The following is a 27,513-nucleotide window of genomic DNA, read 5'->3' on the forward strand; positions in this document are numbered from 1 at the left end:
GAAAGCACAGGCTCTGCCTCTTGCAGGGAAAATTGGTACAAGACTCTCTGTCATTAATGCATCCTTCCCAAGAAGTTAAATGACTCTCTAGTTAATAGCTCTTCATTCCAAGTGTTTTTCCTCTTACCCTACAGATGTATTGGTTCCGCTCGCCTGGAGAGAAGGTTTGTGAGCGCACTATCATGCTGTTCCTGACAAAGGGTCGCTGTCTTGAGCTCCAGCTGGCTCTGTCCTTAGGTTGGACTGCTGTGTTCTCGTCAACCGATTCATCAGTGTTAGTCTCTTTATCAACCTATGAAAAGGAATTTAGTTTATAGGAACTACTACATCCAGACACGTGCCACCCCATTTGGATTTTATAAGCATTCTTACTACCTTGCAGAGGATGGAAAAAGACCAGCAGCAAAAAGCATCTTGCACATACAGAGACGCTACGCTAAGTAAAGAGACAAAATTCCCAAAACACTTAACAGTGTTTGAGGAGTCTTTTAAGGTTCTCTTTGTATCCAGTAAAACCAAAGCTTTTGCAGAAAGGCCTTTGCTGCCCTGCGGATGGTCTGATGCAACCACAGTGCAACGAGTGCTTTACTTTGCCATTTGCAGACATTATTACTGCTCTATTATACTTATTTTGTTCTGCATTTACCAAACAGCAAGGTTCTACCATGCTAGAGATGGTGCCTATGCACAAAGTTGCATTGCCCAGGTTCTTCCAGACATAGTCACACATCCCCAGGCCCCAGCAGCAGGGCTGTTTTACGGCAATCTGAAGAGCTGCACATGTCTTGTGAACCCAGGAACAGACACTACTGGCTGCTGTCACTCAGAAGGGGCTGCTGCCTACTACCATTGCCCCACACGTGCCGTGGGGAGCCTCAGGGTCAGCATCCCCATAAGCAGTGCAGCCCGTGCTTACACACAGCAATCATCTTGACAGCCTGGTTAGAACGAGCACTGCAGCAGCTGGCACATCTGATGGTACTGATGTGTGCTGCAGCATTTTCCTCTACGTGGGTAATTTAATGAGGTTCATGCTTTTCAATGAGCAGGTGATAAATACAATAACCTAAATAGCACAACTGCAACCCTGAGAGGGTCTGGCAGATGAAGATCTATACAGTGTCTGGCTTTACAATCAGGTCTGCTGTCTTTCATGCGCTGTCCAGCTCTGTCCAGCCCAGGCTCAAAAAACCACTCATGTGCGTGCCTAACCTTCAGATGTTGTCCTTGATGTCACGCCTTGCCACCTTAGGGCTTTGATCTATATTTGCTTGCTACCCAGCAGACTGTCAGCCTTTTTTACCATGGCCTTAGCTCATTTGGCATCTTGCCATGTTAACTGGAAGTTAATTACACTTTCCAGCAAGTCCACTGAGGTGTTGAACTTTCGTATTGTCACAAACTTGGGGGAACGAGATGCCATTCTTTGCCTTTTTGCTTTTGCTATTTTACACAACCTGTGGGTTTAACACAAGCAATGGTGTTTTCATTAAGATGCAGAAAGGTGTTCTAAAAATTTTATTTCTAGAGGATGTGGTACCACATCAGGGATACATTTACTAAAAATTGACAAAAATTGCTTTCAGAAAGGTGGAATATGACTTAAGGCAAACAGTTCACATGAACACTGAATTAGAATTTGTTATGTGCAGTGTGTGGGTAGTTCAATAGTAAACAGTTTAATACACATTTTGGAATTTTCTGTTCATTAATCTTTCTTCCTTTTCTCTGCTAAGCCAGGTTTTATATTTCATACCCTAAAATAAAGGGAAGAAATAAAGAAATCCCCTCGTTGGTTTAAAGATCTTGACCCCTGTTCTTTCATTCCTGTTTATCAGATGAATCACAAAAAAAGGAAACAACAAAACAGATGCGCAGAAATATTTTAAATATGCACAAGTTGAATCTACTGAAACTACACTTGTATTTTGAATACTCTTCCTATCCAACAAAAAAGTGAAGACATTTTTAGTTAATTGTCTTAGACTTAGAAGTTCTGCCTAGCATGTCTGCTAAATGCCCTCTTCATAGTTCGGAAGTGAACACATTGATTTCTTAAAAGTATATACTGGTGAGTGCTACAGCAAAGACCACATCAAATTGTAAATGCTCAGATCTAGCAGGCTTCTACATTAACTGCTCAGAAATAGATCTCCAGACACAGTAAGATACAGTAGGAATGCAACTTTCAGATATTCACCAGTGTTAGTATTACAGGAGCTTGCTGGCTTTCAGGGGTCTTGTCGCTGTTCTCTCTGTCCTTGTCTTCATCTGTTCCTGGTGCATCAGTGAGTAGCCCCAGGTCATCAGTGCAGTTGCCTTCTACTGCCAGCTTAATGGCATCTTCCTCTTCATCCACAATTTCATCAGAGGCTTCTGCGAGCATTTCTAACCTGAAAGAACAGAAGCAGCCCAGGCTTATTCTCAAACTGAAGTCCATCAGAGAAAGATATCAGAAGGCCTAGGCCTTCACCCATGTATAACGTACACGTTCCACTAACAGGAAAAACACAAGTATTACCCAAATGCTTCCACTAAGTTCACATGAAGGCATATTTCCCTGTATGCTCCAATAAAACCCAGCAAGCTCTACTACAGTTCACCTTCAAGATCATTACGACAACAGTGCACTACATTCAATAGCTCTATGCTGATAATACTGAAGGACTTTGGTTGCAATAAATTCATAGAACAAATGAGCAAGTCTCCCTTTCCCCACAATAAAACATGCATTTATTTCTACACTGCAGCTAAGAAATTGCACAGGAACAGAACACAGCAATTTAGCAAGAAATCTAATACATCTCCAGGGGCTTAGACTCCCCAATTAGTTTGTCAGGAAGATGTACATGGAATGAAGGAGCAGCAGCAGGAGGAGTCAACAGATCAGCCAAGACAGCATAAACCTAAAAGAAGGTGAATGAATCGACCACACAAGAGAATGAGACTTAACCCCAATTCCAGTGGTGCTGAGACACTGCAACAGATTGCTCAGAGAAGTTGTGGATGCCCCATCATTGGAAGTGTTCAAGGCCAGGTTGGACAGGGCTTTGAGTAACCTCATCCAGTTGAAGATGTCTCTGCTCATGGCAGAAGGGACGGACTACATAATCTTTAAAGGTCCCGTCCAACCCAAACCACTCTATGATTCTATGATCTCCTCCAAAAGTACAGCCCTTTTATTTGTCTAATAGGAGGAATGAACAGAATCATTCAGGCATGAACAGTGAGGGAGGAAAAGTGGCTTTACCAGTCTTCCTCAGAGACCCTTTGCTCCTGTTCCTCCTCCTCATCTTCAGCCAGCTCTTGTTCTACTGCTTCCAGCTCAGCAGATGTCCTCTCCAGCAGAGCTGACACAGCATCCTGCTCACAAGGAAAAAGATGAAGCCGGAATTGAGTGATACATAACACAGGTAAAAAAAAATCATGACTCTTGCAAGAGCTGCATTACCCTGCTGCTCCCTCATGCCAGCAAAAACATGACTCAGATCACAAATAAAAGGGGTTTGAATTGTCAGCGTGTAGCACATTACCTGATTGTTTTTATATGGAGTAAATCTCAAACAAAAAATAGATTGATTGTAGAACAATAATACAAACAAATATGCTCCTGTAATCCTTTACTGTCTCATCTCTTTCGCTCTCATGCCTGTAATAACCCTAGTTAAAAAAAAAATGTTGTTCTTAAAAGTTACTTTTTTTTAATGTGGTTCTCTTAAGGAAGTATTAAAGCAGAAAAGCTTATTTAACCAGAATTAGGGTATGTTTTGCATAAGCACCATTTTCAGTGCAATGCTTTAAGTATGCTTTTAGTATAATTAATAATCCCCACATAGGAACTTCTCACACACAAAGTCACTATAGACAAAAGTGCCTGCAAGACAACAGGGCCTTGGACCTTCAAAGGAGGACAATTCACACATTCAGATAACCACAGTGCAGCAGCACAATTAGAGTCTATGGCTTTTCTCTGGCTGTTACAGTAATAGCCAACACATTGCTTACCAGGTCCAGTGAATCTGAGGACTTCTTGCTTAACAGAAACATGGATTCTTCATTTTGTTCCTTGTTTTTTTTGCCAGGAATTTGCTTACAGGGCAACAGGTTGTACCACAGAGTACAGGTCTCACCAGAAAATGGTAAGTGTGCCAGACTGATCTGAGTCCCAGCCTGCACAAAACAAGAAAGGGGGAAAAAAGTTGTTTGAATCTGTTTTATTTCCTGCAAAACAGCTGAAAATAAATACTGCAGTATTTATAAGGTACAATAGGCAGCGTGAATTTGATATGAATCTCAGTTCCCTTTTTAACTACAATCTTTGTTTCCCTCCACTTCTAGTTAAAATAAACAAACAGAAGTACATGGAAAGGTCCTTCATATTGTCCATCCTGCCATCTTTTACCTCACTCTGCAGAATTTCTCCCCCCATGCACACACACAAAACCCTCTACCTCACTGTAATGCACACATCTGCTTTCTACAGCATTCAGTAATGAAAAACCGTGTCAGTGAAACCGGCAGCATCAACTCGTGGAGCAGCGAGTTTCAGTCAATTTTTCAGTTGTTTCACCACAGAAATCATCAATACAGCAAACAACAGTGGATGCCCTTGTTTGCTCTGACCAGTGAGGAAGCAGATGAAAAGACAGTAAAAGAGATTGAGAAACCCTTTCATCTGGACAAGCACTGACATTCACTGAGTTGGCACTCTGGGAAAACTTACGAAGCACTCGTGCTTGGGCTGTGCCTTGGAGATTAAAATCCTCTGTTCTTTGGCAAAGCAAATAATCTTCACAGCTACTGGGTTGCATGGCTTTCTGCTGGGGGTGATACTCCCAACTCTTTTTTTTTGATTTTGTGATTAACCCTTATGTCTTCAGTGGGTTTTTTGTTGTTGTTGTTGGGTTTTTTCCTTCACCTTCACATCCTGCTTTCTGTTGCATTTTTGTTCCCCTGCCCTTCCCTTACCCAAGGGGAAACCTCTTACAGACTGAAAAAGGCCAATGCATTCCCCAGGAATTAAGTTAACTTCTACATTTTTGAAAGTGAGGGGCTGTTCCCAGTAGTTGGGGCAGATGAGCCCCACCTGATTCCAGCATCTCATCTTGTGTTGTAACTAAAAAGCTCACTGTGCTACTAAGACTCACTGTGAAAAATGAAACAGAGTTGTATCAGACCATGCAAAAACAATCTGAAAGTAAGTGAAGCATCACCAATTAGGTGACAATCACAATCAATAACAAAATTTAAGAAGTGTCAGTTTGGTATATAAAAATAATACCTTTTTACTATTTCTACAGATCGTAAAGACTAAAAAGGTGGATAACATATAATCTAGAACAACATGCAAAAATGCAATTCAGTTTGTTCTTTGTGACAGGTGGTGATAATGAGGGTTGCCTCATTCTTTTTTTGACATACTGTGGCTCTTATTCAGTTTTTACTTAAAATTCTAGAGTTAGAGTAAGTAATGTTGCAATGAAGTTCACGGGGTTTTATGTATAAAACTGCAAAGATGGAATATCAATCTGTAATTAAAGGGTTAAGGTAATGCAATGTTAGAATTATCAAAACACCTCCTAGAACTTCCATCCAGGGTTAGATTCTGTATCAGGAATTTCAGAGAAAGGCAGTATTTTAAGTACTATAGCAACAACCGAGTTATGCTTCAGAATTTGTCTCCAAGTACTGTGGAGTTCTAGCAGCCTTGACCACCAAAATAAGAGGGGAAACTATACATGAATGCCAAAAAAAAGCCAGAAATAAAACTGCATACCAAGCATTCTTCCCGATGACTTCTACTGGCAGCACAAACATCTACTCTCAGTGTCTTCTGCTGCAGCGTTACTTGGGAAATGGCTACTCTGAATATCTCGTTGAATAAAATGGTTTCCATGGCAGGGTGAACTTTTGTGCGGAACAGACAGCTGATATCAGTTGAGGAGGGCAGTACTGCCACTCTAACGTACCTGCTGGAAACAAAACAAAAATCTTTACCTGTATTGAAACTGGTTACGCACAGCAGAAGTTGACCCCATGACTAAAGGGCTGCATAGCAAAAAAATGAAAGAGCAACAAATCAGAGGTGGAATAGAAAGAGGTGAAAAAGAAGAGGGAGAAAATCCTCCTGGCCCCTGCACTAGCATTTCCCAAAAAGGAATTTCTGTACCTGGTAAGGTAGGAGGAAGAGAGGTCTCTCTATCCAAATTTATCTGCTGGTTTAGCACTGTGAACACTGAGGATCATGTAACAGATGGGAGGAATTTTTTTTTTTAATTACGACTAAGATCACAAGAAAAATTTGGGTGGATGCAAAAATAAATTCTTAGAATGATGTCAGCAGCACTGAAAAGCAGTGATGTCTTTTAATCTTTTAAAGAAACAAACAACCCAAAACCTCCAAAGAAACCAGAAAACTAAGGAAAATGAGGAAGAAAACAGCTAGGTCCGGAGCTGCTTGAAATCAATTCATAATATATTAAGTGAGACTTAGAAGAACGCATCTTGCAAGTCTAAACTTAAGCACAAGGAATAACTGGAAGCTGTTATGCAGCTGCATTCTTTTTATAGCCCAAATATGAAGGGATAGTTTGTGGATAAAGGTAATGCTACCTAATGTGCAGGTCTCGCTTTAGTAATATCCTGATAGAGTAAAGACATGCCTAATGCAGTTTGTATGTGTTATTTACCTATTGCACAGCTTCTCATATACATGAATGAGCACAGTAATTGTTTTACATCTTTTCTGTGCCTATGCATTACCCTACTTCTGGTATTGGCTTTAAATATAATTGACATTCTCTGTAGAACAGAATGTGATGAAGCTTGCTAAAGCAAGAAGAAAAAGAGGGCCAAGGAAAATTATTTTGGAAAAAAATTTGTTTTCCCCAGATTTATAGTACTGTTGCTATATTTTCTGGTAATGACTTCGTACATGCTGCTAGTATTATTAAAAACTTAGTTTTACATGAATTAAATCAGAAGAAATTAGGTCTATGAAAAATTGCATTTTGTCACTTGAATTTGTGCATAGCCTTTATTCTCCAATTACGCCCAGCATCTTGGGGTAAAGAGTGAGATCCAGGTTGTTTGTTTTGTGCGTACAGCCTGGAAGGGAGGTATCCAGCATTTCGACAAACTAATCCAAAAGTTAAGTGGCAGCATAATGTAATTCCAGTAATGCTGCTGCTGTATTCACATAAATAGAATCATAGAATGGTTTTGGTTGGAAAAGACCTTTAAGCTCATCATGTCCAACCATTGCTCCAGCCCTACTACATCAATCCAGTCAGCAGACCACATCCCTAAGCACAACATCTACCTGTCTTTTAAACACCTCCAGGGATGGTGACTCAACCACTTCCCTAGGCAGCCTGTTCCAATACTTGACAATCCTTTCAACAAAGAAATTGTTCCTAATATCCCACCTAAACCTCCCCTGGTGCAACTTGAGGCAATTTCCCCATGTCCTACCACTAGCTAACCAGGGAGAAGAGACTGACCCCAACCTCGCTATAACCTGCTTTCAGGTTGTTGTAGAGGGTGATAAGGTCTCCCCTCAGTCTCCTTTTCTGCAGATTAAACAACCCCAGTTCCCTCAGCTGCTCCCCATAAGACTTGTGCTCCAGACCCCTCACCAGCTTTGGTGCCCGTCTCTGGACATGCTCCAGTGCCTCAATGTCCTTCTTGTAGTGAGGAGCCCAAAACTGAACACAGTATTTGAGGTGTGGCCTCACCAGTGCCAAGTACAGGGACACAATCACTTCCCTAGTCCTGAAGGCCACGCTATTTCTGATACAAGCCAGGATGCTGTTGGCCTTCTTGGCCACCTGGGCACACTGCTGGCTCCTATTCAGTCAGCTGTCAGTCAACACAATCAAATTAAATGCAGATGAGCAATGTGCATGGTCTACTGAAAATAGCCATTTTAATAGATTATGAAACATTTAGAAAAGAGGGAGATATAGAAGATAAAGTATATAAAAATAATGTTTTAAAGGTGGCTTATTGGATCTTTCTTTTAATATTTGTTAGCCAATTTACTGGCATCAGGCCAGAATAAGGGGCAAACAGAGAAGTAAAAGATAAGTTGCTCACTGGGTTTGTTTTACAAAGGTGCTTACTTTCATTTTAATTAAAGGTTGAAAAGTCAACCAATGCCTCAAGTTTTGCTGTGACAAACCTATGAGTTATCAACTGATGAAAAAAATGATCCTGACACAAACAACAAGCATTCAGCTAAGCTCTACCTACTCTAAAAGTGAACAGCTTTACAGACAGTGTGGAAACAGATATCAATAAAAACCTCATGTCAAATCTAGTCTTGTGTGTCTAAAGGTTCAATAAAGTACTAGTATGTCCAATTTGATGTTCTAGAAAATACGGTTATAAGGTAGCATCATTTTCCAGACCCATTTTTTATCATTAAAGGTATCATCTCTACAGTATATACATATATGCACACAATGATAAGCAACAAAAACAATGCTATTTGCAAGGTCCTTCCTTTGCCCTGTCTTTTCTTCCTCCTTGTTTTGGGTTGCTTTAGCTTTATTAAATTTTTTTAGCAGCAGCAGGTCTGGACTTTGGCACTGAAGATGCTTGATTACTAATTACAACTTCATATTCCAATTCCTAAAAAGTTGCCAGCTATGACCTAACTTTATCTCACTAAACATTTTGCTGACATTTTTTTTATAATCTACATGACAAACTTTTCCTCTCAGCTGTGTCAATGCATTCTTTTTCTATATTCTCGTGCTAAATGCTAGTGGAGTTTGAAGGTCAGCAGGGGAAAGATGGAGGTCAGAGAATGAAGGATGGGAGTAGACAACCCTTTGTCATTAAAAACCAAAACAAACAGGAAAATCCAATAAGCACCCAGGCCTGTATCCCTGTATAACCTTTCCATTTTCAGTGGCTTCCTATTGATCTGCCAATCCCCTTGATGGGGGACAGGGAATCAGCAAGAAAACCAAATTTTCCAAGGATTGATTGTGTTCTACTCTAATCTTATTAAGCTTCTCAGCAGTTGAAGATAGCTTTCCAGTCTGTAAAAAAAGCTTACAAGCGTCCCCAAAGAGCCAAGGCAAGCCGTGCTTATTTGTACGGATGAGAGTTTTGGGTTAGAATCTCAGTGGAAACATTTTCTTATTTGGGCATTTTTGTTCATTTCCTACATATGACTGCCACTGTAATTACTTTTAGACCTTTCCTGTCCAATTCAACTAATTCTTAACATATCTCCAAGCTCCAGTTGTTAGGGAAGGTGTATCTCAATGTGGCCGTGCTTGTCCACTTGCAATTTAACAAATTTACCCTTTACCTTTAAATGTTCACTTAAGACACGCATACTATTTTAACATCATTTTACAACAAAAGGCCACATAAATGTAAAAAGACAACATTCTGAGCTGAAAGAATGGCAAAGTGTCAGAAGAATGTTTTTCGTAACTACAGAATGGCTGTTCTGCACTCACAAAGCCACAAAATGTTTAAAAACACTAAATGAAGCATCATTTCTAAATATCTTTTTTGTTCCACTTTAGTGGAGTGTGCAAATTTTCTGATAGCTTCTTTTTCTTGCAGCATTGCTAGAATACGTAAAAGATAAGTACCACTAGAGTTTGAAAAGTTTTATACATATCTTAGTGCTGTTAAGCACCAAATCAGTGCAAGAATTGGTACAATTTGTTATTATACTCTCCTATTTCAACACGACTGCTCAGTGATTGTTTGACTTACACTTTAGAACCAAGGGGGACAGAAAACGCTGGAAGATTTCTGAGCCGTACTACAATTATCACAAAACTTGAGTTGCCGTGGTCGTATCTGTTAAAGAAAGGACAACGTGAGGGAAATTTACTATTTGCATTTATGTCTGAACAGAAATATTCCCTTTGCTGGTCACTTACCTGAGCGCTATTTGTACCTGGGCAGCCTCTAGAGTTGCTGCATCATCTTCACTATATACATTGTCCTCCGTTTCATTTGGTCTAGGGCAAACAGGAAAATACTCAGTTAGGAAAATTACAGTTCACTTTCAGCAATAATTGAGGTATGCATACACAGAACATATATGCAGTCTCCTCAACAGGCTGATTTAATTACAGCGTGCACTCTAAATGGGAGTTTCAGCAGTAGCGGTGCCTGTTTTAGGGACAGTCGCTGCCTGAATAGTTTGACAGCTCCAGTAATGAGTCAGAAAGGCCTTAGGCTGATTACTGAAGCAGCCCAGGCTAACAGGCAAGAGAAAAAGCCATGACTTTTTCCTATACTTCCTTAGTATTTCTTTACTCTCCTGAATAGAAAATTGGAAATTAAAGTTTCTAATAAACATCAGACCACATGTAAACTGGATATGAAATACTGCTTTGGAGAACATTTGAGAAGCAGCAACTCTGTAAAATAAAGAGGCTTCTGTGCAAACAAGAAGCATCTTTCCTCTGAGCCTGTTTTCACAAGCATTCAAAGAACCAAAGGGACTCAAGTCTTGCGGCTGAAGAGTAGCTCTAGTGTTGAAGGTAATTACAGAGAATCCATGTGGCAAAATAATTTCCAGTAATCTTCTGGGAGGTTTGAGTGAGGATGTGGTATTAATGTGTTTCATTGATTTTTAAAACTAGACTGTTGGGATCAATAAACAAGATCAAGATAGGAAATGTCAAGATGGGAAATGTGGAGAATGACAGACATCCCACGCACGCCTTATCAAGCCACGACAGTGTTGTTTTAAGACTCCACATTTAAAGGCTTCTTTTTTTACTATTCATTTCCTGTCTGATGGCTAATTTGATAGGGTGTATCTATCTTCTCCCTTGCCTTAAGTGATTCAATACAAAGGACTGGTCTATACAACAGAAATCACTGTACTGTAATTTTAGGAGCACACTGACAAATCATAAGTTATTCCATGCACAGTGTTCATAAAGACACTTCTGCTAAGCATAAGCAACTCACACAGAGACACTCATTACCTCTTCACTATTTCCTACTCAGTGAGAACTAAGAGTATCCACACCTGGAGCTATCATGAAATAACTACTGTCTGTAAATCTCAGCTTGCGCAAATGGCAATAGTTTCCTTTTGTACGCAGACTTAGGGGGTGCTGTCGTCTTCTGTCTTCTCACAAGTAAAGACAGGAATTTGTACTGTTTTCCAGCTATCCCACCACTCGCAGCCATTGGAGAGGGCAGCTGAAGACTTGCTCCAAGAACATCCATGGTTTTTGGTCCAATGTCTGCTCATTTCTATCCACTGGGCTCATAACTAGAGCAGAGGTTAAGTTCTGATAACAGTGGTTCACAATTAAAACAAAATGGAAAGACAGCAATGGTTATTGAACCAAAATATGCAGTCACAGCCACTCAGTCAAGTGAAGGTGAGTTTTTAATAGATGGGAGTTTGTTTTGGCCTGAGAAGTTGCATTAGGTCTAACTGAAGACATGGAGCAAACTAACACTAGGATTCAGAGATTAGGGTGAAATACATGACCTAAGATGAGACTGAATGGCCATTGTAACACTTCAAGAGAAACCCCCTTTTATTTCAGCTTTCTTATTTGGTCACATCTATTTTATTACCTTTTAATTTGTGAAAGACTTGACAAGTAGAAGTAACTTAGCAGAGGCCAATAAAACCTATTTATGATACCATAATGCACCTTTAGTTGTCCTAATAGAAAAGCATTTAGCCTAGCAACAGAAGACATGCATCTGTGTGTTTGTAAGCATCCTGCTAAAACATCTCTCTGAATATTCAAAAGGACAAAAAAAATATCTTAAATGTGAAGAGCTGGCCAAAACTGAGGTTGAAGATAAAGATTTTAGTTTCTCTTTCTGTTTGCAATAGTCTTCCATTATGCAGTCTAAAGTTCATTGTTCTCACTGCCAGAAAACAGACAATACTGTATAAACTAGCGTGAAGAATCCTGTAGAAGTCATGTCCTGTCAAAAAGCAGCAACAGCAAATAGATATCTTGTATCCTGTTCACCACAGTGAAGCATGAATATTAAACTCTAACCTGGATTACTTTCATACCAATGTTACAACTGAGGATTTTCTTTTTTTTTTTCCTATATCTGCTCCCCCCCCCGCAAAAGAAAATACTCAAGCAAAATGCTATGCAATCTTAAGACTGCATCTAAACAAACCAAAAAGTAAAAAGAGCCACTCTGCGTAGAATCAATGCAGCCACATGGTAGAACCTGTATAGTTTAAAAACAGCTTTTCTCCTAGGAAAACTTCTAGCAAGAAAAAACACAAAAAACAGGATTAGATGGCAGCATATTAATGCTACTCAACCAAGTTATACAAGCAGTGTAATGCAAATTTGCTAGCTTAAAAAAGCAATCAAACTGTATTGTCTGGCAAATGTGCTGTCCTTTCAATATGAAAGAACAAAAACAGTTACAAAAAAGGCAAGACTGATAAAATGCTTATGCTGGTATTGCTTATAAATATATTTAAATTTTTGGTGGAAAGACTTGCATTATTCCTCAAACCTACTGTTTCACAGAAGCTTCATATACACCACTATCTCCAGCTACAGATTCATCGGATACAGCAGCAGACACACAAGCTGTTTTCTCCTCAAGCAGGTGACGACCTGTTCTTCGCGCTAAGTCAACACCTACAAAAAGAAAGAAGAATGAAAACTAGTCTGGGAGATTAATAGTCAGAGAGAGAGAAGCGCATAGCTCAGAAAGCTGTCAAGTTGAAAGCGGTGACCCTTAGCTGAGTATCACAGAGTAGTTTTGTTCCACATCATTAAACATTCTGAGACTGTACTGCTGTTATCACATATTCTGGCTAGAGATATAACCAAACTGATGAACTTTAAAACGTACAATTATGATTCCTTCACAGAGATATGGGCTCCTTTCATCACCTGTAACTGCTGAGCTAGTTATTATCCTTCATTATTGTCATTATTAACCCTCATTATCCTGATCTTTAAGCCTGTATTTGCCATGTTCACATTCTGCACTGTAGTAATGCTTCAGCTACATGCAAAGTGATTGTCTACTGTTTATTAAACATTCAGAAGTCAGAGAGAGACCCTCTCTCCAGTGATATAACTGCTAGAAATGAAAAAAAACCCTCTGGTTTACTGACATGAAAAACTTTTATGCTGTGGTCTTTTTACTATCCACTACTACTTAGCTTTAATCTTCAACTCGCATTCATATGCTAGCATTGTGCAGTGAAGCAGCAGCACTCATGGAAAGCCACGTCCTGCAGCACAGTAAGTTGAGGGCCTATGCAGTACTGTTATCTGCCAAGGGGTGAGGATATTGGCATGCGTTGTCATCCCCACCTGAATCATGACTTTACATCTTGTTAAGATGTTTAAAATTTAAGGCTTCAGATTAAATGATTGATTGCTGCATTTGTGCTTTCATTTATGGCAGTAGGAATGCTTTCTCCTTGATGATGAAGTGCTCTTTCCCTTCCCCCCACCACGTGAGGGGTGAAGGTGATGACATGATTTATTGATTACCCTCAGGAATTACCACAGCAGCCTGAATTGACTTTGACAATGACAGGGACTGACTGTGGAAGAACTACATGAGATTCCAACTTGGTTTCTGACAGGAGGGACATGTGCAGAGGAGCAAATATCTGCATGGTTCACCTGTACAGAGAAGTCAGACAGAGAAGCAGGTGAGCACTGCATGTAAAGAGCCAACACGAATTATTACATGAAAATACTCGCCATACTCTCTTCAGGTGTGTTTGTCTACCCCCAAGTTACAACTCAGCAGTATGCACATTCGTAGTCTTGTACAACTTAAGTGTGTGGGCTGAAATTTTCCATGCAGGTTTTATGCCTCGGGCTGAGTTTGTTGAAAACCTCCCCACTCAGCACCGCAGCTGTTCCGGGAATGAAACTGGAGTAGAAACACCAAACCAAGCCCAGGTCCGTGTCTCACTGCTAATGTACTGAAGCCTTACCACGAGGCCCATTTAACTGTGGAAACTAGAGGTACTGAAGCATAATTAATTAATATCTGGCTTTTAAAAAATTTAGCACTTGTTTTGGCAGCCTTAATACAGATTTGAAGATAATTTGCATCATATATATGACCCTACATGAGAAAATATCAGTATGAAGAATCACAGGATGAATGTATATTTTCAAACCTTAACTGCTTATAGGTTTAAAAGACAACCTGATGCTATCCAGAATAACAGGTCCTCATAAAAAGCCCAAAAGTGTTGACATCCATATGATGCCTTTGAAAATAACGATCTAAAGCAACAAATTTTAAAAAATAATTCTGGTTTCTCATAGCCCTATGCGTTTCCAAATTCCAAACCACCTTAAATGCAGTTCTCAGACTAGATGAGTTTCAGCCAGATTGCAAAGGCAGACAGACCAAAAGTTGTTGTTAATTTGGAAAGGATATGCTGCTGAAATATGGGCAGGAAAATTAATTATTTTTTTCCATTTTTTATAATATGGCTTTAAAGCAAAATAACTAATGCATTCCACTACACTGAAAAGACAAAGGGCAAAATGACACACACCACCACCCCCACTCCCCACCAAATCCCTTTCCATGTTTTTCCACTTTGCATTTCACAGGTTTAGACCATGAGGACACCAGTCGGTTTCATTTTTTCTTTCTACACAGTTGAACAGAGCGGGGGACTCCCATCTTGTACGATGTATACCATACATTTCTCTTCCTGTGCTACACTGCTCTGGTCAATATTGACATTACTACAGTACTGCAGTAGGCTAATCTAATTAACCAACAGATGCTACAACAATTCCTTGAGAGAGGTATCTATAAAAATAAAAGCAAACTCCTCATTAAAATATATGTATGTGTCGATACGTCCAGGTGCTTTTATTGAAACTGGCAAACTCCAGGCACAAGGGTTCAAGTGTGGCAACAAACTTGGGCTATGCACTCTCTGGAGCTAGGCTGTATTTATTCTAAGACACACACACTCTTTAGGTAACGACTTCACTATCAACCCAGGCCCACAAATGTGGAGCTGGGAATGCCAGGAGCTGCTCAGGTTTCACACAGGGCTGCCAGCGCTCAGCGCTAGTGCAGATCTGGCTCCTTCAGTTCTTCCTTGGGAAAACAGAGCTGCCACGTAACATAAAACACACGGATGGTTTGCAAGATACTTAAAAGACTATGACACAGAATGACACTAGAAAAAGTCAATAAATGTGCAGAGAAAGCACAACATACTGTCAGCCCTAACAAAAGGCAGCAAATTCAATGCTCTGAGGACAAGCCATCAGTTCTTGACAGCTGGGATTTTTGAAGTTCTGACTCTGCCAAAGGCTTTGACAATATGAGACAACTAAATACACTGAATGGCTTTTAGCGCAGACTAAAGTGGATTTCATTACACCTAGTTCAGCCATCTCAAAGTTAACTTTAACTGGTTACCAAGGATACCTTGATAACTCACAGGGCCATTCTTCCCATCTTCCTTAAAGGGAAGGATGTTTTAGGATGAAATGAATAATCCTTCTGGAAGGTACCCATGGACCACAGGGGACCTAGACTCGCTTAGCAGCTCTGTTCTAGCTCAGGTGGTTAGAAAGTTAAAAGCTACGAAATCCATATATGTTAAAAATTGGACGACTCACTGTAACTTACATGGTTTGTGGTCACTTACTTTTCTTTCTCAACTCACATATAAAATGAACTGCAGATCTTTCAGTGACAGCAGGTTCAAACAACTGGATATACACACACACACAAAAAAATTCTAAGTCTAGAAATTTCTTTTATGGAGGATGTCAGTTTGTAACTTATTCTTCACTGAGAAACAAAGCATCTAATTTCAAGTTACCAAAAACCAGCAGAGGGTATATTTGCTGTTCCCACATATCCTGACAATACCTAGGAACACCACGTATCCTCCGTGTCTTCAAGATCCATCTTCAGGTTTTTCTGTTATTTTTTCATGAGAGTCTGCAATATATGAACCTTCCTTCTGAGATAGCTATTGAAAAACGTAGATGGAATTGGGGGGACCATAACTCTCTGCACCCAAAACTAGAAGTTATGTCCCTCAGAATTACTGACTGCCTACCATGGCAAATGTATGCTGATCAAGATACTCTGCAGTTACATGAGCTACAAGACCCAGCTATCAGTTCTAAATTTTCATGTAACATATGCATTTCATGTCAGATTTTTTGATTACCTGCGCTTCCTTCATTAGGCAGAGGTTGCCTAATGCCTTCATTAAGATCTTTATCATCTGTAGGAATTTGAGGTCCTGCTCTGACTTGAGAGTCCAATAATATTTGGTTCTCACAGAGACTAATGCCTGCAAAATCACCCGAAAGGTCACAGTCTTCAAAGTCCGTAGTGAGGTGATGCAGGGGGGAATTTTGAGCTGACGCTGAAAACGCAGCTTCTAAGACCAAAGGGGAGCCTGGGGGGGACAAGGAGGACAGTGAGGATCTGGAAGACAGTGACGTCACAGATTTGGGAGGTTCAGTAAATTTGGGATGGTCTGCAGCTGAAGGGGAGTCACTGTAACCCAGTCTCCCATGGGAACTGACCACTTCGTTTTCATGAATAGTAGTGATAGGTCCCGAAGGAATGTAACCACTTTTTTCTTGCAATATGAAGTCAAGTTTATACTGATAGTCCAAATCTGTTATTTGATCGCCTTGGTAACAGTAGAGATCCACGGAGCTTAGCGAGTTCAGTGACCCCCGGCTTGACGTGTTCAGAGATCCCCGGCTGGATGCCAGAGATCCCAAACTGCTCCCTGAAGACACGGATAGCGTGCTAGCTGAGAGGCTGCAAAGAAAGCACAAACATGTACACTGATGTTACTAAACTAAACACAAAACAGCACAAGGAGAGGTAAGACTGACTGGGAGCTGCACGGTAATGATTTACAACCGAATGCTGCTGAGGGCATTTTGTTTATTAAGCACCTATACTTGGCTTAGATCAGTGTGCCCACCTGCACACCCTCAGGGCAATTTATCCAGCTACAGCCCATTGCCAAAGACTCTTTTCTTTTGGAGAATGTAGATTTGACAAACTGGTTGGGTAGTAACAGCAGCTTTCTCAGCTGCTATGTCCCTTCAAAGACCTGCTCCACAGGCGCTCCTGGGAACAGTGTGACAGAAAAGGGATCTCTGGGAAGGAGGTTATGGCAACAGAGAAGTGCTGCCTCCTTTGAAGCAATTTATGCAGCCTGTCCTCTGCCCCAGCACCTGGGAAGGATGGCAGCGAGGAGCAGACAGCTTCTAGCAGAACTGCTTCATGTCTGTAAGACAATACACATTCTACATGCACACTAAATCCAACTGCATAAGCATGGCAAAGGCCACAACATGCAATCTTTTTTCTATTAATAATAAAAGATAAGGAGCCGTGCCAGGCCAGAGAAACTGTCACTGCCTTGGCTCAGGAGGACTCTGCTGGGAAAATATGTCAGGAAAAATAACTCAAGGCAGGCCCTTCCAAACACTTAAGTTTACTGAACAATAACAAAGCTATCAACTTTAAAAATTTCGCCTTTGACTACAAAACTGCCTTTAACAGGATAAAAAGACTGACAAGTCCAAACAAGAGCAGAAAATAAAAAGTTATTTAAAGACGCTTTCCCTAACTAAAGGCCAATCAATGTAGTCTGTGCAATCAATGGCTCAGATGTTTGAAGTGGCTACGGCAGCCTAGATCCCAGGAGTAGGATGGAACAGTTTATTGTGAGAGGACCTTTACAGAATACTTAAAAACAATTTTCCTCTTGAAGCTGTATTTTGATTTCTAAAAGAATTGGTAAACATTAATGCAGTGTCTGATTGGTGTGTCCCACTGTGATATGCAATAAGTTTGACCAAATTCAGGATTTCCCAAATAAAGATAATGGATGCACAGTTTGGTAGCCCAGGTTACAGCCCAGAAGCGAGAGAAACCCTCCCCTAGGACCAGTTACACATATCATTAAATATCAGAATTCCCATCAGAGCAATGAGTCTGAGTTCACAGTTGCTGTAACTGATTACTTTTTTGTTATCACTATGAACTTCATAAACCCAGAGCCAGATTTTGAATCAATGAGTGTCAGGAAAAAATATCCTGCTGAGGGTACTTCTCTGTCTACAGAAAACATAAGTCAGTGTTGAAGAATAGGACCAGAATCAACTATTCATGTAAGTATTTGCGTGCATACACGTGCTTATTGAGCCTCTCCAGTTATTACACAGAATAAAGGCTGTAGTTCTAATAACTCATTTTAGACAGAACTCTGAGAAACCTCAGTAACAGCATTTTGGAGGTATGAACAATTAGAGAACTTCTGAAGCCAAATAATATCTCCATGCTTAATTATAGAAGCCGTAAAAAAAAAAATCCATTCAATCTGGTCTCAAGTGCTTACAGAAATTATAATGGTACACCAGGTTCATATGGTGGCAAAATGCTTGAAAAACCAAGAATGGACTTTAAAGATCCAGGTCCACTAGGCTGTTGCTACAAAAAAGCTTTACATTATGCAGTACAACCTCACCTCCTAAGCTGTGAATGCAGATAACTTGTTAACTTCGTAGTTTCCTCAAGTTTCTGTACCAACTCTTTTCTTTTATCCTCCAATTTCAACCTGGAAAGAGGGAAACATAAGTATAGGAAAGCATTACAAAATAATCCAGAGGCTAAAATACTTTATAGATAAGACCGAAACAAAGTGAAGATTCCTCATATTTTCATCTGGTTGCTAACTACTAAAACCCAAGCGACTGTGCTAGCTCTCAGTTCTATCGTAAACCTCGAATCACTTCAGCAGAGTGGTTTTACCTACAGAATACTAAGCACTGTAACAAGGCTGCTGAGTCTACAAGCATGCAGAGTGTTGGTACACTCACACTGTACCAAGGGAAACGTGGACCCAATGAAAGAGCAACAGATGAGCACTGGGAAAATAGCTGCAACCTTGGGAAAATAAGATCTGTCATAATACAGTTTTAAAAAGCCATGCTGTAGACTGGCTCCTCACTTAAAATAGTTTCAGAAAAAACCAAAAGAACACTAATACCAGTAGTAGTTCTGATAATGCAAGAACTTGGGGTAGCACTGCAGACAGTTTAAAATTAAATTTGATTTCAGAGTCTTCGTACAGAGACAAAGCACAGTAAATCAAAACAGCATTCAAGCACAAGGCTCTGAGATGATGGACCATATTTAGGAGTCCTTGGTAAAGATTTCTATGTGTCACACAGCATTGTAATGCTCATTATCAAGGTTCACCTTTATGAAAAAGCAGGATTTATTGCCTCCTGCACTGTTATCCAACCTCGCTCTAAACCCACAAATGGTAGAACTCTCCCATTCCTTTTGGCTGGCTGCTAGCAGAAAGGATTCGCTAACCTTTAGAGTGATTTCTCCTTTTATATTTCCCTTTTATCACTTCAATTACAAGACTAAATAAATTGCTTTCCCTCAGTGGATTCAGTTAAAACCCTCCTGTAGTTGTGGATTAGTATATTCTCATCCAGCCCTTGCTCAGTCAACTGACACATGTCACAAGTTCTCAAGCAACAAATCTGAGGGACAAGAAATTACCTCCCCACCTTTAAAAACAAAAAAGTTTGACGTTCATTCTCAGAAACCTTTCTTTTGGCCTTTCTGGCATCTCAAGGACGCAGAAATTAAAATTCAAATGCAGAGAACACTTCAAAGAACAAAACCCCAAAATCAACCATTGCTTTCTTATGCAAACTGAATGAAATAATCGCAAGTTCCCAGAATCCACTCTGAGTGTCAGATACCAGTAAAAAGACATTAAATCCTCAATTCAGCAAAGCATGAAAAGCACTTGCTTACACCCATGCTTATTCAGCGAGCAAATCTGGGTTATGCAAAGGTGAACGAGTTACCCTGAGGTCAGCCAGGGTATGAACTTCCACTCCGCTGCTCCCGCTGCGCGTGTTCGCACACCGCAATGATGTGTTCATCTGCCAATACCCGCTAAGGTTGTTAAAAGCATACACAGTATTTCATTCTTTGCTCGGGAAAGCATACACATGGGTTTCCAAAACAAGAACTATGCTCATCTGTGGTATCAGACACCCTTTCCTACCATGTTACTATTTACCAATGCCTTCTGCCTTCTTTTAAAGCCTAATCTATCCTGCTTTTCCCAAGCAAGAGTGCTTATCACGAACTCTTTTATAGCTTTTCAACAATGAACTATCATTTTATCTTCAAGGAAGACACACAAAAATTGCTATATGTGTGCAACTACTAACAGCAAAAGGCAAGAAAGAAAATTAAAAGCTTAGGAACTTCTCTGACTGGAGTCCTCAAAACAGACACCTACAGTTGTTCCACTGAATTCGTACTATTAAACTAAAAGGTTTGTTTGGGTTTTTTTTCTCCAAAGCACAACCAAAAGTTTGTTTGTTACTTTATTATCTTAAGGAGATTGAGAAAATGTAATTTATCCTGTATAATTTAGCTCCTGAAAAAACAATCTTTCCTGGATGTAATTAATCTACTAGTAATTAAAGCAGTAGCTTTTACCTATAGGTAAATTTCAGAAAGATGTTAGTCACAAGTCACAAACACAAACTAGATGATGAAATCACTCCTGAAAGTTCCAAGAGACGCACGAAATAATTTTGCTATTTCATAACAAATTGAGATTCAAGGAAATTTTCTTCATTTTACATCAGGTCAAATTAAAAAACAAAACACAATAAAACAAAAAACCACCAAACCCCAAAACTTTCAACCAGTGAACCTTCTTCATAGCATAAGCAGGACCTTTAATATCCCAAAGACCATATAAACACTCAACCAACCATCATGTTATCTGCTCTGACATAGGCCTCTCATTCTGTCCTGTTTGCATCCCTCCTATCTAAATTAACGTGTTACTCTCTGCAGCAGCGACTTGAGTGTTAGTGAGACATCTTTCTCCAGTTTTGATCTTAAAATTGTAACACTGCTGAGAGGAGCATAGAATCTTAAAAAAATACATAAAAAACTTAAAGTGCACACACCTCACCTTTCAGTGCACACTTGCGTGGCCATGCCTGTTTATGACGGGCACAAGAGCAGGGGCCAGTTTTGCAGGCAATGGCACAACCAAGTAGTTAAATCGTGCATATGTTTAAATGCCTGTGATTACCCAGAAGATTTTGCCGAGGACTAAAGCAGTAATGGAATCTCCCTGACATGAACACAGAGGCAAGAAAGCAGCAAATAGTTCTCCACAGCTCCACAATCCAGGCATTTCTGTATCGCTGCTGGAAGGCTTCTTAAAGCAGACAGTGTATGCCCTGTCTCTGCTTTTTTGAAGCTGTTATGTTATGATTTATACCCTCCTTCTGTAAACTGATTCTGAGTACATCTGCTAGTGGCAATTTCAGCATCCTACTCCAAAATAACCCAGGGCTACGCTATAATGTTTTTGTTTTAAGTCAGAGCAAGTCTTCTGTTTCTTCCCCTTTTAGAAAAAATAAAAATAAACCACTGAAACCAAACCAAACCAAAAAGCCCCTCTTCACACCAAGCTCTGATACAAGCCATAGCTTCTTACACTGTTGCTTCATTATCGGTACCTGTGAAAACATTAGAAACCCAAGGCATTCATGAAACTTCATGAAAGAAAACAGTAATGCAACAACAGTGCAGCAATTTGAAGATGGTGTGGCTCCTTCTTTGATAACAGAGAATAATCTTCCTCATCTCCAAGAAATAACATGCTGATGGTTGACCTGATACAATTAAATGTATCCTTTTCTCAAATTAATACTTCAGGAAAAGTTTCACCATCTGAATCCTTCTACAAAATGAAGATATTCTTTGTTTACAGCAGACAGAAATAATCCTCAAAATAGTTGGTGTGAAGGAATTTATGTACCCTGAAGTCTTCAAGGGAGACAGTTTTAATATCATAAACAGTTTCAGGTAGAAATTCACTGGAGATTCAATGGCATTGCAAAAAAGCAAACCAGAAGTCACCATAAATGCTACCTCAAGCAGTGTATAACATGAAATCTCAGAGTAACCTCAGAAAAAAATTCCACATTTTCAGGAATGAAAATCAAAAGGAGAAAAATTTGAAGAAAATAGAGGGGAAAGAATTTAAGTTCTAACAACTGGCTGTATCACTATACTTCTTGACAGTGGGAGACTATTTTAGCCACCCTCGGTAGTCCAAGTTTGGCATCTGACACGTATAAGAAAATGGACAAGTGCAGAATTTTCTTTGCCATTAAACAAGCAAATCCAAAACACAAGACTAAGAAAGCAGCTCCCGGTTTACAGCATGAGTCGAGATTTAGCTGTTACTTACAACAGCATATTATCAAAACCTTAGCTTCTAATTATTTATTTGCAAATGTTATTTTATTATTGACCTCTCATTCTCCATTTATTAATGGAAGTCAGAAAACAAGAGATTCATAATAAGTTCGATACTACTAACACAGACAGGTATTTTCTCCTGTAAAACTATAGTAGGACATAATCCTTCTTCTATAACCCTCTTGGATTATCAATATAATGCTGTATTACAAACTGTACAAATATGTTTAAAAATCATGCCTAATATACACATATGTACTTTATAAACAATTTCCTCACAACTCAGCTACAATTTAGTAGCCAGCTTCTAATGTCACTAATTAATACACTGATACACTCAAGGATATTTAGTGTTTATTGCATTTTATGTGTGCTAGAGGTGCCCATAGATTTATTTCCACTTACAGTTGATGAAAAGTCCATTTGTTACAGTCACCTTGGATTTTCTTGAACTCTGAATCTAGCTAAAACAATTTATTGCGGGAGTTGCTTTCGTTACCAGTTAGGGAGCAAAAAGTTAGGAAAGTTTTGCAAAAATTCTATTTCTGCACTGAATTTTTTTCCCCTTTTTGGTTGCATTTTTGTACATAATAAAACTCACGATGAAAGGTTCCAGATGTTGCAACAATCAAGATAATCTTTGTAACCTGAGTTCAAATAGTTTACAGCTATTATCAGACATGAGTGAATGATGTCTTGCCCCCCTGCTGGTATGTTGACATTCCTCACTTATTTAACATCTGTCACAGACATTCTCATGCTGGTAACAAACACAGAGCTACTGATACTGCAGAGCACATACAGGGTGTTCACAATCTCTCGCAGTACAGAAGACTCCTTTGTGTTTCTGCCCAGTGGGCTAATAACAAATTTAATTGAGATCTACATAAACCAGTTACTAAAGGAAAACAGCCGATCAAGGCATAGTTCAGGGTCTGTAAAGAGTACAAAGGTTAGACTGCAGAAAGCAGCATTTAATATTAGCAAAAGGCAACCCCTTACCTTTCAGCAAGTGCTTGACTGGGTGTGCTTTTTACAGACAGCAGTTCTTCTTCAAGCCTCTTCCTTTCTGCTTCTAGCTGCTCTAGCTCATCTTGAGTACGTTTGCGTGGTGTAATAAACTGGAGTTCCTTTAAAAGCTCTTCTTTTTCACTGATTAACATCAGTTTTTCCTTTTCCACATCCAGCCCCCCAGGCCAGGCTTCATTGTCTAGCTTCGAGAGTTCGATCTTCAAGTTAGCCATGCTAAAATAAAACACAGAAGATCTGTCTGAGCACAGTACAGCACACAAATCCCAGCAAAGAGAGAAGCAATACAATATTTTGAAAGGTATCAGGATATGACAACATTTTCTACTCAAAGCCATACTTAAATTAGTTTTGCTTCACAGGAATGCAGACTATGCCAGAAAAGTAAGCCACCTGGTCCAGGCCAACAGCAATATGCAAATACATTAAAAATTAGTTGCTCCTGTTCAAATGCCGAGTTGAAGTAAAAGCTTTATTGAAAGTGATCTGTCTGGCAACATGATAGTGGCACTATGTTTTTTCACTCATCTCAGAGTATGATGGATTTCTCCTAAGCTGTTGGAGAAGCAGCAATGACCACAGTGAAAGAACATGCAAGGTGCTCAGCAGCATGTGTGCAAGCAAATCTTAAAAGGCAAAAGCATTGTTCTTCAATGGGATTAAAATTTAAAAAAGGTAATAGGACAGTGGTCACCTAAAGAGAAAGGAGATTATTAACTCAAAAGTTTGAGTTTGTGCAACTGCTGTTCCCATTGCAGATATCAAACCACTGAGTTAAGAGACCCAAGACTTTGCTATCCATACATACTGTGCAGAATACACACATAATGGAAGCAGAAAATTCCCTACATAATTATTACACTATAGATCAGTTCTGATCAAGAGAGGTTATTTCCAGTTCAGTCTCCGTAATCATTCTATCTACAAGCTCAGCAGCATAGCTTAGAAAATCAGGTTTTACAATAAAGACTCGCTGTCCCCTGGGAAAGCTTAAAAACTCCTGTTACAGGTGCCACATAATAATAAGATGATAACTTTCAGTTACTTCCAGCCTTAACCACACCTGAGCAAGCTGCATAGCTAAAGATATGGAAGCTGTGAACTAGTAACGGCTCCTGGCCTTCTACATGACTTTATTGTAGGCTGGAGGAAAGGCAGAGAAAGGAGAAGGCAAAATAGAAAGATGTTCCCATACAATCTGGGCAAGAGGAACTGTTCTGTTGCTTTTACTTATTTGTAACTGCCACAGTTAAATACACCTCAGTCAGCTCAACAACTGGTACAACTCTGCGCAACTTCAGTGCTCCCAGGCACCAATGACCCATGCCACACTTCATCAATACACACAGATTATTTGGTATGTATAATCTCTCTGCAGTTCTGACAGATTTCTGGGAAAAAGCTTTTCTTCTTTCCAGTTTGTTTTCTGTGATTAACAAAAATAATATCATGCTTATTTTCCATCTCTGGTATTAATTTTACAGTACATTAAGGCATTTATTTATGGTCAGAGCAAAGAATAGTTAATATTGAATTTAACTATCCCATTTCCTATACTAGAAGCTTAAGGGGAACTCCCCCCTTTCTTTTTTCCGTAGTTAACACTTCCTTCTCATATGCACCTCAATGAAAAAAACAACAGCTTAAAAAACAAAAACAACCCATACTCCTACAAAACCCCTGCAAGAACAAATTTGACTCAGAGTATTTTAACAGAAAAACAATGCAGAATAAACAGAAATACTATCAACAGTGAAATTAAACGAAGCATTTCAACATATTTTGCAGCTATTATATATAATTTATATTCAACAGTCCTTTAGAGGAGCAGTACTCAGAAGGGAAAACAACCGAATCATTTCAGATGGATAATGAAATATTAAGAATTTCATCTTCAGGTCACTGCTTCTAGCTGACCTTGTTCTGAAAGCTGTGACTGACAGCTGTGTGGTGGCTGATGGGATGGGATGAGATGGTGGTCTCCTAACAGTTCTTTTTGCTCCCCCTGCTACAGAAAACTCTCTGATACTGCAACTGATGCTCTTTTCAGCTGCCTTATCAGGCAGGCTAAGGACTGGATGGATACAGAAACTGTACTGGTCTCACTCTTTTGAGGAAGTCCTTGCTCAAAAGGTCGACAAGGAACATTAGCCAGACCTTCACTGCTTTAGGATGGGATTGTCAGCACGCGATAGCAGATCCTTCTGAACAGCCATTGCAACTGAATTTAACATAGTTAACATCAACATTCCCCCACTTTCAAGACATTCTACTGCCATACATAGAAAATTATCTGATAATCTTCAAGCAGAGAAGTTCACCTACAAGATCCTCTCTCAATTATTTTAACACAAAACAACTAACAAATTTCACATTTACTGTTTCAGAAAATATTATCAATAATCAATAAGTTATAGTGATGATTACAATGACCACAATAATTAGAGGAGGATGTAATTAAGTACTGAACTTTATGTGCAAACCGGTATGTATCTTCATTATTCCAAGACATGTACACTTTGTTAAGTTCATCCTGTAGTCACTGATAAAACCAGTATGTGCAAACATTTTAAAGACTTTAACAGTGTCTTCAAGGCATATGATTGTTTTATTTAAAGCTGAAAAGAATATTCATTACTAGGCAGTTTACAGACAGAAGAGAACCCATTTAAAAGGAGATAATTTAATCCTGAAATACACTAATGTTATACAGAACAAATACTTTGTTATGTAAAGGTAAAGTACATGAGCTCCTGAAATTTCGACCCACATTTTTTGGCTAACTAATTTGTGAGAAAGTAAGATCCTGTGCTGCAGTCCTCCATACTCTGAACATTCTACTTTGTGCTAAACTGACTTACTGCCAGGAATTTTTTTGTTCCTACGAAGGAGGGAGAAAACACAATGCTGGGACTTCTTGGTGTGTAGACAGTCAAAACAGAGGATGATCTGGTTTTGTATCTGTTACACCTGAGGAAAAATGCCGTCTATCTGCATCTAAAACACCACCTGATAACTAAAATTACGCACATGATGATTCTGAGCCAAAATCATGTATGTTCAATACTGAACAAATACAACAACCATCGCACTATTTGTTGAACACATTGATTATATAATAAAGTTTTATGATCCGTAATGAGGATATAAAGGATTACTGTTGTTACCGGCAAGGATGGCGGCTCTTACTCTGTATGAGGAGGGTAACTATTTGAAACAAGGCTAAAAAAATGTTGGTTCTGCAGCCTCCTGCCTTTAAAACATAAAAACTAACTGTGCCTTTACTTCTTTTTCATAAACTGCTAATTTCTTTTCTGAGTTGTCTTACTGACCATGCCACAGCATTCCAACTGAAATAATACTTAAATCTGAGGTTAAATGTCATTTTAGGCCCGCTTTTCATCTGGCAAAAAGTGCTCTTTTTTATTTTATTGCATTGTTTAGTTCTTTATAGTAAAAAAGAGACCTTTGGTGTGGGATAACTTTTTAGGTTTCTGTTCCCCCTAAATTACAAAGCATCTCCATAACAAAAACAATACGGTTTCTGAACAGCTGACACTTAATTTTGTCAGAAGTATTAGAAAATAATACAGTGTAATTAATACGTTATTAATGGAGCGATATTACACACACTTTTTTAAAAATAATATATCTTCCATTGGTATTAGACAGCATTTCTGGTGCACCAGAAGACATGTCATTGTAACCTCAAGTGTTCTGCTTTCTGATGCCCATTCTTCAGCGCTGTGGCAATTCATCAAAATGGCACTGCTTTCATGAGCAATCACTGCAGAACTTTATTTGAAAGGCATTCCACATTCATCAGTGGAACAGTTCCCAATTTCTTTTCTCCTCAGGTTAAACTCATTTAAAAAAACAATCCCACAGTGATAACAAGTATTTAAATTATCTAAAGTCTCAGGGAAAAAAGAAATAATTAAGCCTAATAAATGTGCACTGGAAGTCTGAGGAAACTCTAAAACTGAAGAGCCTTCAGTGGCATAGTTAAACTGAAATGATGATCCCAAAGAAGGATATAATGGACATAAATAACCTGGTGACTCCTTTCAGTGGAAAGCCAGCTCACTCTATTCCCTCAATCCAAAGAAGGGCAATGAAGCTGGTGAAGGGTTTGGAGCACAAGTCTTATGAGGAGCGACTGAGGAA

General features: G+C 39.3%; 1 protein-coding gene across 1 annotated transcript in view; it reads right to left on the bottom strand.

The window, feature by feature from the left end:
- The window catches only part of WWC2 (WW and C2 domain containing 2), a gene marked incomplete at its 3' end in the record, with an annotated part of 43,123 nt that overhangs the window by 3,805 nt on the left and 11,805 nt on the right, over nucleotides 1-27,513 (bottom strand). Inside the window, exons 7-17 of the mRNA XM_010191012.1 lie at nucleotides 23,320-23,562; nucleotides 18,518-18,607; nucleotides 16,187-16,794; nucleotides 12,509-12,632; nucleotides 9,915-9,995; nucleotides 9,745-9,831; nucleotides 5,777-5,969; nucleotides 4,006-4,170; nucleotides 3,251-3,363; nucleotides 2,201-2,393; nucleotides 128-292 (exon numbers count right to left, since the gene is read on the bottom strand). Coding sequence (XP_010189314.1) covers nucleotides 128-292; nucleotides 2,201-2,393; nucleotides 3,251-3,363; nucleotides 4,006-4,170; nucleotides 5,777-5,969; nucleotides 9,745-9,831; nucleotides 9,915-9,995; nucleotides 12,509-12,632; nucleotides 16,187-16,794; nucleotides 18,518-18,607; nucleotides 23,320-23,562 — 2,062 coding nt within the window. The remainder of the gene's footprint in view (nucleotides 1-127; nucleotides 293-2,200; nucleotides 2,394-3,250; nucleotides 3,364-4,005; nucleotides 4,171-5,776; nucleotides 5,970-9,744; nucleotides 9,832-9,914; nucleotides 9,996-12,508; nucleotides 12,633-16,186; nucleotides 16,795-18,517; nucleotides 18,608-23,319; nucleotides 23,563-27,513) is intronic.

Source organism: Mesitornis unicolor, unplaced genomic scaffold (assembly GCF_000695765.1).
Source record: "Mesitornis unicolor isolate BGI_N332 unplaced genomic scaffold, ASM69576v1 scaffold27018, whole genome shotgun sequence".
NCBI lineage: Eukaryota > Metazoa > Chordata > Aves > Mesitornithiformes > Mesitornithidae > Mesitornis > Mesitornis unicolor.